The sequence below is a fragment of the Emys orbicularis genome, chromosome 9, assembly GCF_028017835.1.
Source record: "Emys orbicularis isolate rEmyOrb1 chromosome 9, rEmyOrb1.hap1, whole genome shotgun sequence".
NCBI classification, from domain to species: domain Eukaryota; kingdom Metazoa; phylum Chordata; order Testudines; family Emydidae; genus Emys; species Emys orbicularis.
This window is the reverse complement of record NC_088691.1, coordinates 260,409-273,616: the sequence shown is the minus strand read 5'-3', so window position 1 is coordinate 273,616 and position 13,208 is coordinate 260,409. Positions and strand designations below refer to the sequence as shown.

At 44.5% G+C, this 13,208-nt stretch overlaps 1 protein-coding gene across 3 annotated transcripts in view; it reads left to right on the top strand.

The window, feature by feature from the left end:
* Window positions 1-11,613: 11,613 nt before the first annotated feature.
* Window positions 11,614-13,208, top strand: part of TAF1 (TATA-box binding protein associated factor 1) — a 113,808-nt gene continuing 112,213 nt past the window's right edge. For all 3 annotated transcript variants that reach the window (XM_065410457.1, XM_065410455.1, XM_065410456.1), the window contains exons 1-2: window positions 11,614-11,747; window positions 11,899-12,016. In XM_065410457.1, the coding sequence (XP_065266529.1) occupies window positions 11,622-11,747; window positions 11,899-12,016 (244 nt within the window). In that variant the 5' untranslated portion in view covers window positions 11,614-11,621. The remainder of the gene's footprint in view (window positions 11,748-11,898; window positions 12,017-13,208) is intronic.

Genomic DNA, 13,208 nt, shown 5'->3' with positions numbered 1-13,208 from the left:
TTCTTGCAGTTTGGTAACTGCTTCAGGGAAACTGACAAACCAGTTCATTCCAGCCTAGTGAGAGAGTGATCAGATATCTATCCATCTTCTAAAGTTCCAGAGTCTCCAACATCTCCAGAGTTCAGTTGGCTTCCATTCTTTTCAATGGAGGAGGAGGAGACTTCTTCAAAGCCAAACTTTTCCTTTACTAGACAAACTTCAGTTATTGGCCTTGCTGAAAGAGACAGATATTGATAATTTTGCTTTAAATGTAGTTCCTGCTGCTTCTGGCCCTTACTGACTCATCAACTTGGTTTACCAGACGAGAGTCTGGCTTTCTAATTATTGCCGAAATTTGAAAACCATTTGTCTAAATTTGAAAATGCTTTCAGTGTTGATGAGAGACTTACAAGTAATCACATTCTTTACTATAAAGTATGAAAAGTTAATGAAAACCAATCATGTTTAGTCTAGTGGTTCAGACATAAGGAACTCCTGAAATGGTTTAATTAATATTAAGACCAGAAGTTGGCACCTCCTGATATGTGGAATTCTGGATGCCAGTAACTCAAATAAATGATTCTGTGGTTATTTAGGAACAGAGAAGTGAGATGGTAACAAAATGCAAGTCTGCCATAGTTGTCTTAACTGCATTAGGGATTCTCTTTCCCCTCTAAAAAGGTATTTTACATTCTGAGAGTGGAGGTACTGTTCTCTCTTTAAACTGTTTGAGGTAATTGGGATGACATTCTCAAAGCGGATTTCCTAGTATGACATGCACAAGTGTACATCCCCCTACCTTTTAGGAGAATTCCAGAGAGTTGGAAGGAGGCTGTTGCCCTTGAGGAATTAGTTCTCTCTCTCTCTCCCTACCATAATTAGCCCCTGCATCATTGCATGAGAGTTCATGGCAGATTATGTCTTTGAATTTTGTAGGTCCTATTACATGAAGCCACGAACCATGTTTAACTATGGTTCCAGTTAAACTGTTTTTAATGGTTGGCCAGCTATAGTGGATACGGTTACCTGAGCTAGAGCATTTTGAAAATAATTCTCCTCTCCACGCTAGCTGGTCACACATTATTATAAAAGTACTTTAGCTGAAGCTCTATTTAAACACTTCAATAACTGTTCCTACCCCTTTGTGAATAGTCACTGGCTTTTATCTTCAGAAGTCTGTGTATACCCACAACACCTAGAATGAGCAAAAAAGCAGCAGTATGAAACCTCCATTAAAGACTAGCCCCTGCAACTTGCAGATCTGAAATTGATGTGCTGTATAAGAGATTTTGTATTAATGTAAGAATGCTGGGACTGGGTTTTGTGTACTGAAATTAATAATCCCATTCCTTGCTTGGGTGCCACTGACTGTATTTGGGAGCAGCCTACGTTAGTGGTTCAGATCTCAGTTTCGTACAGGTATCTCACCCATACAAAAATGTGTATTATGCCTGCACTATATGGAATGAGCTCTCTTTTCTCATTGCGGCAAGATGCCAGCAGGTTGGCAACTGTAGGGCTTTTAGGATTCAGAGAAATATTAAATTAGCCTTGCTTTAGGTGGTATTGAAGTATGAGGTGGCTATGTTCTTATCTGTGCCCTAATTCCCCTCAAAGAAGAGGATGTGCCTTTCTCTCTGCCTGATGTACTGATAACTTACATTAACTACAATTCCATTATAACTGATGGCATATATTACTTTAGCAAATACCACTCTAAAAGGCTAAATTACAAGCCACAGTTGACCCAAGCCATCAGTATGACTAGCTAATGAAACAATGTAGTGTACTGGGAATGACCAAATAACCATATGCCATGATGTTTGTAGAAGCCTGGAGATGCTTCCTTCTACATACCACTTTCTTTTTTGTTCTTCACAAAGTGCCATGGACTAGAACAACTTGGAGAGCTCTTGACTGTCTTCATAGTACCTCATTAACAGACTGATTTCAACATCTGATACTTCTGTGTGTATTTTCTGCCAAGAGGAGTAGGTATCCTTACTCCAGGGCCTGATCTCTGCAGGAATGAATTTCAGGAGTGTGCAGATATCTTGAATTTTTTTCATTATTACAATAATTGATAATGTGTTAACAAAATCTGTAAATGGTCACTCTCTAAGTTTGGGATGTTGCAAATTTCTATAATTCTTAACCTATTTTATTGTAACTCTAGTGCAGAGTTCTGGTTCCTTTTTTTGCCTCAATTTTGTCCATTGTCACATAAGTGGAGATTTGACTTAGCTCCCTGATCATATGGTTGGATTTGTCTATTTCCAAATAAGATCAGAACATTCCAGCATTGAGATGAGCAGTTGAAACCAGCCTTATAAAAGTTTTATATTTGAGTGGCTGGGAATGCAGCTGACGTGACAATTCAGTCTCTCCTGTGCTATTCAGTTTTTATATCCTTCTAGCAGACTAATCATTTACATTTTTTGTCTTTGAGAGAGTTCACTTATTCCCCCCCTACCCCACCCCCCAATTGATTTGAACAGTTCAGGAGTGCTCTGTCCAAAAGATGCTCTGAGGCAGTCTTTTTAGATGTATACTTTTAGCACTCAAATGCTCTGTTCAGTACACAACAGTAGCTATTTATATGGAATTTAAACCAGAAAGGCCTCAATGCTTTGCTTTTGAGTGCCAAATTTGTGACCTGTAGAATTCTTGGTGCTACTTGGGTAAATCTGAACGAGCAAATGGACCTCTCTCTAAGCAAAGGAGTTCTCTGAGCCAGTTAAAGTGGGAGGATGAGGAGGACTCCTTTGCATTAGAGGACCCTAAGATGATCTGATTGAAGTGTGGTACTGAAACATACACTGGCAACTTGATTTTATACTTAAAAGGAATTTGTATTGCAACTAACGATTTAAAATGATTTTTAAATTATGCAGAATTAAATTGTAATAAAGCTTTCTTGATCTCTTGCTGTTTTATTCACTCATTCCATTTTCATATTACAATTGTTCTTAATCTCTTTTGTGGAAATCTGGAGACTTGAAATACAGCAAAGCAAATTTTGAACAAATTAAGAAGTTTAATTGTTCAGTCCAGTTTTAGTGATTGTAAACTGTGTGAATCTGATGTCTCTTTACTATAAAGATGCAAGATAATTCCCATTAAAACCCTCTTTCCACATGTTAATAACTATTATAAGTGGGGCTGGTAGCACTCCCTATATGGGCTGACACTTCGCATTAAGACTTTTTCAGTTGGTTATAGTCTTGCCAAACTATAACCATTTTGTGTGAAATTTTGTATGCCAGGTGTCTGCTCCAGGTTGAATTTTTTTGGAAAATTTCAGCCAAAACTGTTCAGCTGTTTTGAGAATGAGACGGGGGCAGTGTGGCGGGGAAGGTTGTTTTGCTTATGTTAAAATATTCTGATGACCAGTGTCCCTATGCTTTGGACCAGAGATTTGAAATTTGGCAAGGGGTGAACTTTGTGTCAGGGATGTGCCTTTTGCCATTCCTGTGAAAATCTACTTATGTTTGGCCAAGTTATAAGCCTTTGAAAAATTGCAGTTCGCAAATCCTCAGTACAGAATTGATTTTTTGCAGCTAAAATCTCTGAAGGTTCTGTCCTTGCTGGGCATGCTGTATCCCTTCACAGCTGCTATGTGTGATCAGATTGCACATGTCAGCCCATGCCTGCAGTCTTGAAGAGGAGCAGCCTTTACAGGGAAAGTCTGACAACTGCTTTTGAAAGGGCTGGACAATGGAATTGAGAGCAGTGAGAATACAGGAAACACCTGCACCTCCTATCACCGAGCCAAACTAGAAGAGGAAGGGGAGGCAGAGGGGACAAAAGCGAGACCAGAGGGGAGGGAAAAGAGTAGGTTGAGATAAGGAGTTGGGGGAGTGGGAGGAAACTTGGAGTGACTGGGCCATGGCAGGAGAGGAAAGGGGAGGCTGGGACTGATTGGGCAAAGAGACAAATAGGGAGCCCAAATGTGTGTGCAAAGACTGGAAGCTGGTGAGGGAAATGGGGATGGTGAAAACTTTAATTTGGCCACCTTGTGCATCTGCATTGATAGTCTTGAATTACGTGATCACATTTTTTTCCCCACTTGACCCCTAATTCATTCAGTGCACGAGCTCGACCTACTGTGGGGATGAATTGGGATTATGTATCAAAGGAGGATGTTGCCTGTAGGATGCTGCTTCATCTGTTACAGAAGATGGAAGGTATATATTATTTGTAGTACTGGGATAGGGGATCACAGGAAGAGAATGGATGGCCTTCTGGTTAAGGCAGTTGAATACCACCTTGGAAAACTGATTTATATTCCTGCCTCTGCTATAATGTAGAGTTCCTAATGTTAGGCAAATCGTTTAAACCAAACTTTTCACAGGGGGTCACTAATTACTTCCTGAAAGCTATGATGGGATACCTTGAGCTCTGATTTGCAGAAATGCTGAACTTACAGCTATAACTGAAGTCACTGGGAGCTTTGCTAAAGTACTGTGCAAAATCAGGTGCTAGGTATCCCGTATTAGAAACCTAAAATTATCAGAAACATTATATCCGCTATGCTTTAGTTTCCCATCTGTAAAATGGGGATAATACCATCCTTCCACTCCACAGATGAAAATAAGTTAACTAGGCTATGTCTACACTCTGGACTTTATAGCAGCACAGATGTCCTGCTACAGCTGTGCTGCTATAAATGTCCTCTGTGTAGCTGCTCTTTGCCAAGAGGAAAGAGCTGTCCTTCTGACATAATTAAACCACTCCCAATGAGCGGGGTTAGCTATATGGACAGGAGAGTGTCTCCTGTCGACCGCACTGTCCATACCAGAAACTTACGTTGGTCAGGGATGTTTTGTTTTTTTCCCCCCACACCCTTGACTGACAAAAGCGGTAGTGTAGTCAGTTTCTGGTTATGAAGCATGCAGATGCTGATCACCTTTGTAAAATACTTTGGAGAGTTGGTGAAAGAACCAGCTACTAGTAGTATAAATGCCATAGAAAAGCTCAGAAGGAAACTAACTACTTCAGAGAAGGAAATACGGTGAGGGGTGTGTGTGTGTGTGTGTGTGTGTGTGTGTGTGCTACATCTCGAACAATGAGGATAAAACAAAATGTTGACTACTGCTCACTACGTGTGTACTGAATTAGGCAGGAGTCCTGTGAAATAATATATAATTAAAGACTATCACAATGTATACATGTAAGGGTGCCGAATTAAGGTTGTATAAGCAACCCTCTGTTTGCATTTTCTAACTTTGAGTGCTTGATATTGCAAATGCACAGCACTGCTATATTGCAATTAGGGCTGTGCATTAATCGCAGTTAACTCGTGATTAACTAAAAAAATTCACAATTAAAAAATATCGTGATTAATCGCACTGTTAAACAGACTACCAATTGAAATTTATTAAATATTTTTGGATGCTTTTCTACATTTTCAAATACATCGATTTCAATTACAACACTACAAAGTGTACAGTGCTCACATTATATTATTTTTGATTACTAATATTTGCACTGTAAAAATAAACAAGAAATAGTATTTTTCAATTCACCTCATACTAGTACTGTAGTGCAATCTCTTTATCATGAAAGTGCAACTTACAAATGTAGATTTTTTTTGTTACATAATTGCACTCAAAAACAAAACAATGTAAAACTTTAGAGCCTAAAAGTCCACTCAGTCCTACTTCTTGTTCAGCCAATCGCTAAGACAAACAAGTTTGTTTACATTTACGGAAGATAATGTTGCCCACTTCTTAATTACAATGTCACCTTAAAGTGAGAACAGGCGTTCGCATGGCACTGTTGTAGCTGGTGTCGCAAGATATTTACGTGCCAGATGTGCTAAAGATTCATATGCCTCTTCATGCTTCGGTCATCATTCCAGAGGACATGCTTCCATGCAGATGACGCTCGTTAAAAAAAGTGTTAATTCAATTTGTGACTGAACTCCTTAGGGAAGAATTGTATATCTCCTGTTCTGTTTTACCCAGATTCTGCCATGTATTTAATGTTATAGCAGTCTCGGATGATGACCCAGCACATCTTGTTCGTTTAAGCACGCGTTCACTGCAAATTTGACAAAATGCAAAGATGATTTCAATGTGAGATTTCTAAAGATAGCTACAGCACTTGACCCAAGATTTAAGAATCTGAAGTGCCTTCCAAAATCTGAGAATGAGGAGATGTGGAGCATGCTTTCATGTCTTAAAAGAGCAACACTCTGATGCGGAAACTACAGAACACAAACCATCAAAAGAGAAAATCAACCTTCTGCTGGTGGCATCTGACTCAGATGATGAAAATGAACATGTCAGTCTGCTCTGCTTTGGATCGTTATCGAACAGAACCTGTCATCAGCATATCCTCTGGAATGGTGGTTGAAGCATGAAGGGACATATGCCTCTTTAGCACATCTGGCATGTAAATATCTTGCGACACCGACTACAGCAGTGCCATGCAAATGCCTGTTCTCATTTTCAGGTGACATTGTTAACAGGAAGCAGGCAGCATTATCTTCTGCAAATATAAACAAACTTGTTTGTCTGAGCTATTGGCTGAACAAGAAGTAGGACTGAGTTGACTTGTAGGCTCCATAGTTTTACATTTTTATTTTTGAATGCAGGTTTTTTTGGTACATAATTCTACAGTTGTAAGTTCAACTTTCATGATAAAAAGATTGCACTACAGTACTTGTATTGGGTGACTTGAAAAATGCTATTTTGTTTTTTACGGTGCAAATATTTGTAATAAAAAATAACAGCATTGTACACTTTATATTCTGTTGTGATTGAAATCAATATATTTGAAAATGTAAAAAACAATAAAATACTCCTTAAATCTTTTTGGATAACAGTGTAATTAATTGTGGTTATTTTTTTAATCGTGTGATTGTGATTTTTTTTTTCACCGCTTGAGAGCTCTAATTGCAATGCCCCTGGGAAGTAAGTAGGTATTAGCTATAGCTTTGTACAGAGGAGGACACTTACTCCTAGAGAAAGTAAGGCTCTGCTGTTGAGAGGTACCGAGCCCCTACAGCTTTAGCTGCAATCAGTAGCAGGTGTGGGCACCTAGTGAATGTTGTTTTTCAGAAGTCTCTATGGGGGTGCTAGCGTGAGCGTGCCCGAGAGCTGGAACTAGAGCCCTGTTGGGCTGGGCACTGAGGCTCCCCGCGGCCAGCTGGCTCTGCCTGGGATCTGGAGCTGATCTAGCCCTGCCAGGATCTGAGCCTCCCCGCGGCTGGTCCCTAGCTGGGGCTGAGGCTATGGGTATGTCTACACTACGAAATTAGGTCGATTTAATGGAAGTTGATTTTTAGAAATTGATTTTATACAGTCGATTGTGTATGTCCCCACTAAGCGCATTAAGTTGGTGGAGTGCGTCCTCACTACCATGGCGAGCATCGACTCATGGAGCGGTGCACTGTGGGAAGCTATCCCGCAGTCTCTGCTGCCCATTGGAATTCTGGGTTAAGCTCCCAATGCCTGATGGGGCAAAAACATTGTCGCGGGTGGTTTTTGGGTACATGTCAGTCTCCCCTTCCTCCCTCCGTGAAAGCAACTGCAGACAATCATTTTGTGCCTTTTTTCTTGGGTTACCCGTGCAGACGCCATAGCACTGCAAGCATGGAGCCTGCTCAGCTCACTGCTGCTGTTGCGAGCATTGTAAACACCTTGCGCATTATACTGCAGTATGTGCAGAACTTGGCTAAGAGACGGCAGCACGAGGAAGATTGTGAGGAGGACATTGACAGAGACGTTCCTGATAGCACAGGATGTGGCAATTGGGACATCATGGCGGCAGTGGGGCTGGTTGATACAGTGGAATGCCGATTCCGGACCCAGCAAGCAAGCACAGACTGGTGGGACCGCATAGTGTTGCAGGTATGGGATGATTCTCAGTGGCTGCGAAACTTTTGCATGCGTAAGGCCACTTTCCTGGAACTCTGTGAGTTGCTTTCCCCTGCCCTGAAGCACAGGAATACCAAGATGAGACCTGCCCTGACAGTTGAGAAGCGAGTGGCGATAGCCCTGTGGAAGCTTGCAACGTCTGACTGCTACCGGTCAGTTGGGAATCAATTTGGAGTGGGCAAATCTACTGTGGGAACTGCTGTGATTCAAGTAGCCAATGCAATCACTGATCTGCTATCAAGGGTAGTGACTCTGGGAAATGTGCAGGTCATAGTGGATGGCTTTGCTGCAATGGGTTTCCCTAACTGTGGTGGGGTGATAGACAGAACGCATATCCCTATCTTGGCACTGGACCACCTTGCCAACCAGTACATAAACCGCAAGGGGTACTTCTCAATACTGCTTCAAGCACTGGTGGATCACAAGGGATGTTTCACCAACCTCAATGTGGGATGGCCGGGAAAGGTGCATAACACTCGCATCTTTAGGAACTCTGGGCTGTTTGAGCAGCTGCAAGAAGGGACTTACTTCCCAGACCAGAAAATTACGGTTGGGGATGTTGAAATGCCAATAGTTATCCTTGGAGACCCAGCCTACCCCTTGCTCCCATGGCTCATGAAGCCATACACAGGCAGCCTGGACAGTAGTAAGGAGCTGTTCAACTATAGGCTGAGAAAGTGCAGAATGGTGGTAGAATGTGCCTTTGGATGTTTAAAAGCTCGCTGGAACTGTTTGCTGACTAGGTTAGACCTCAGAGCAACCAATATTCCGATTGTTATTACTGCTTGCTGTGTGCTCCATAATATCTGTGAGAGTAAAGGGGAGACGTTTATGGCGGGGTGGGAGGCTGAGGCAAATCGCCTGGCTGCCAATTTTGAACAGACAGACACCAGGGCGATTAGAAGAGCACAGGTAGGTGAGCTGCGCATTAGAGAGGCTTTGAAAATCAGTTTAATGACGGGCCAGGCTATGGTGTGATACTTGTGTGTGTTTCTCCTTGATGCAAACCCGCCCCCTTTGTTGATTTTAATTCCCTGTAAGCCAACCACCCTCCCCGCTTCGATCACAGCTGGCAAAGAAATAGTCACTATTGTTTTGAAACAATGCATTCTTTCTTTAATAATTAAAAAAAAAAAAAGGGAGATAACTGATAAGGTAGCCCAGGTGGGGTAGGGTAGGGTGGGATGGGGGAGGAGGGGAGAAGGGAAGGACAAGGCCATATTGCTTATTGTAGCCACACTACAAATCAAAACTGTTTGAATGACAGCCTTCTGTTGCTTGGACCATCCTCTGGAGTGGAGTGGCTGGGTGCCCGGAGCCTCCCCCCGCGTTCTTGGGCGTCTAGGTGAGGAGGATATGGAACTTGGGGAGGAGGACAGGCAGTTGTACAGTGGATGCAGTGGCGGTCTGTGCTCTTGTTGGCTTTCCTGTAGCTCCACCAGACGCCTGAGCATGTCCGTTTGCTCCCCCATTAGCCTCAGCATTGCATCCTGCCTCTTCTCATTGTGCTCACTTAATGCTTTCCTGGACTCTGCCACTGAATGCCTTCATGCATTCAGCTGTGCCCTATTAGTGCGGGAGGACTGCATGAGCTCGGAAAACACGTCAGCGCGAGTGCGGTTTTTTTGGCCTTCTAATCTGCGATAACCTCAGGGATGGAGATGGTAGGGGGAGCATAGAAACATTTGCACCTGCGGGGTGATAAAAAGGGAGAGTAAAATTTAAGATGATACATTTCTGAGAACAAAAGGGAGACTCTTTCACAGTGAATCAAGCAATTCACAGCAGACAGCACATGTGCTTTAGGTACAAGGTTGCATTTTGCCTTTTATAGCGAGCGCCTGCCGGTATGGTGACACATCACACATGGCTGGGCAACAGAATTCGGTATCCAGGCAGCCATGGTAAACCGAAGGGTACGTGGGTTTTGCTTCTAATGCCTTCATAACATGTGGGAATGTTTTCAAACTGCAGCGCCCTCCTTTCCCATAGCAAGCAATGCCAGTTGGGTTTGCCATTTAAAAGGAGGGGCTGCGGTTTTTGGGTGGATGTGCAGCACACACCTCCCCCCCACCTCTCCGCGTGGCTATTTGGGATGATCCCTTCACCCCTCCCCCCACCGCGTGGCTATTCTCAGGGATGATCCTTTTTAGCCAAGCGCAAACAGCCCAGCATGAATGGGGTCCTTTTACTGTTCCCTTACAAAAATTCCCCTATTTCAACAAGGTGACCATGAATAATATCATTCTCCTGAGGCTAACACAGAAAGATATAAACCGAATGTTGCTTGTATGTGACCAAAACCGAGGGCCAGTCGTTGCCATGCTTTGTGCTGCAATAATTCCAGACTGGTGTGGTAAAGTGTCCTACTGTAGAGCCCTCCCCAGAAACCTTCTGCAAAGGCTTTCAGAGTACCTCCAGGAGAGCTTCATGGAGATGTCCCTGGAGGATTCCCGCTCCATCCCCAGACCTGTTAACAGACTTTTCCAGTAGCTATACTGGCCGCAAATGCATCCCAAGTCTTCAGGGCAAATCAAACACTAAACACTACTGCTTTTAAATCCTGTACTGTAGTTACAAATGTGCACTCACCAGAGGTGCCTTCTCTGCCTTCAGGGTCGGGGATCCAGCCTTGGGAGGGTATTGGCTCCACGGTGATGAAAAGGTCCTGGCTGCCGGGGAGAACAGATTCACCGCTTCGCCTGCTGCACATTCTCCTCCTCCACAAAATCCTCCTCCATGTTACATGAGACTCCCCCCTTGCAGGTGTCCACGGATAGTTGTGGAGTAGTGGTAGGGTCCCCCCTTAGAATGCCATGCAGCTGATCATAGAAGCAGACTGTTTGCCTCCTTTGTCTTTTGGTAGGCTTGCCTGAGCTCCTTGACTTTCACGCGGCACTGCTGTGTGTCCCTGGTGTAGCCTCTGTCCATCATGCCCTGTGCAATTTTGGCATATATATTAGCATTTCTTCTTTTTGATCGGAGTTCTGCCTCCACAGATTCTTCTCCCCATACAGCAATCAGATCCAGTGTCTCCCGTTGGCTCCATGGTGGAGCTCGTTTGTGATTCTGGGGGGACTGCATGGTCACCTGTGCTGCTGAGCTCGCCATGCTGACCAAACAGGAAATGAAATTCAGAAGTTCCCGGGGCTTTTCCTGTGTACCTGGCTAGTGCATCGGAATTCAAAGTGCTGTCCAGAGCGGTCATATTGGAGCATTCTGGGATAGCTCCCGGAGGCCAATAACGTCGATTTGCGTCTGCACTACCCTAAATTCGACCCACCAAGGTCGATTTTAGCACTACTCCCCTCGCCGGGGAGGAGTACAGAAGTTGCTTTTAAGAGCCCTTTAGGTCGACGGAACGAGGTTGCTTGTGTAGACGCGTAGTCGACGTACCTTAGAGTTACCGCGGGGGTCGGTGGGAGAAAATCTCCCTCGACTTACTTTACTCTTCTGGTCGGGGTAGAGTACCCAGGGCTACTGGAAAGCGATCTGCACTCGATTTGGCGGGTCTTTACTAGACCCGCTAAATCGACCGCCGGTGGATCGCTCTCAGAGCGTCCATCCCTGCCGTGGTCTCCGCCGCGACTCGGCGGTGGGCTGGGCAGAATCTATCGCCCAGCGGTGCCGGCCCCGCCCTTCCACTCCGAGGAGACGCTCTCTCGCCGCGCGTTCTCTATGGTGCTCTCCTGAGGCGTGACCCGGCGGCGCTCGCTTTCCGGTTTTGTTTCCGGGTCGCGTTCCGGGACTGGAGCGATGTCGGACTCGGAGAGCGAGGAGGAGGCGGAGGGGGGCCGCGCCGGGCCCTTCTCCCTGGCCGGGTTCCTCTTCGGGAACATTAACGAGGCGGGGCAGCTGGAGGGGGAGAGCGTCTTGGACAAGGTGAGGCGAGGGGAGCTGGGGGGCGCTGGGCTCTGGCTGGCCGAGGCCGGGCCCCTCGCGCTGCGGCGGGAACATAGCCCTGGTGGTCCCCGGGTGTCATCCCTCGCGGCGCCGGTCCGCTAACGGCCGGTCCTGTCTTCCGCTGTCCCAGGAATCCAAGAAGCATTTAGCCGGTTTGGGCGCCTTGGGGCTGGGCAACCTGATCACCGAGATCACAGCCAGCGAGGAGGATGCTGCTGAGACTGACGGAGCCCAGCTGGATGAGGAGGGTGAGGCCCGAGCACACGTTCAGGTCTGGGTTGGTTAGGCTGTAGCTACTGCAGCACAGTCAGATTTTGTCAAATCGAAGGGTTTCTTTAAAGACTAAAGGCGCGTTTCTAGCTCTTCTTACTGAAATGAAAACCGTAATTTTATCGTTGACACTGGTCACGTTTTGATATCTGCCAATCAGCAGGAAGGCGGAGGCAATAACTATGAGGCATGAACTGTCCTATTTGCATTACTAATGTATTAATACTTAAGCCTAACAATTGTACTTTAGGAGATAACTGTGGTGCACATTGGTGCATTTGCATCAGTTGTGTGCATAAAGTGGTTAAATACGGGATTAAATGAGTAGTTAGGTGCCTGTTTAGTGATTCATTATTGTCTCTTGTTCAGTCTTTAAAATAACCAAGCCAGCATGGAGGCCTCTATGTTTTTTAACTAATATATGCTACTTAAAGTTCCAATTTATTGTAACCTTGTCTTCCTGCTCAGTTGTGTTTCTCCATTTCCCCTTTGCATCTTGGACTTACTTAAAGTGTAAAACCTATTGGTCCATTGATCTATTGCCTTCATTACTTGTTTTTCACAGCGTATAACACAATGGGGCTGTGATCCTTGATTGAAGTTTCTAGGTGCCACTGTAATGTACTGGAGAGACAAGGTGGGTGAGGTAACATATTTTATTGCACCAGCTTCTGTTGGTGCGAGAGAAAAGCTTTCGAGTTTACACAGAACTCTTCTGGTCTGGGAAACTACCTCAGGGCTTGTCTTCACATACAGTGATACAGCTGCTGTAGCTTTTTAGTGAAGATGCTACTATGCCAATGGGAGTGGCTTACCGATTTTCACTAATTACTCTAGATCTGACATGTCGGTCCTCATCCTCAAAGGGAACCTGCACAACAATTTTAAAAGATGAATCAGGGCACTTAAATTCATTACTCTGCTAGACACTAAAAATCATGGACTGAATACAAATACTGGATTTATGGCTTATTACAACAATCTGTAACCCACTAACAATTCCCCCAGCTGCTATCCACCCTTTCTTGCCCAGGACTGGAAGGGTATTAATGGGCCACTTCACCTTGAATGGTACCTTGAAATATGTGTTAACTACTTATGCTAAACAGTCTGTTCAAACCTTGTGTTTAGCAATGACACTGAGACCTTGTCTACACTACAGGTTACTTT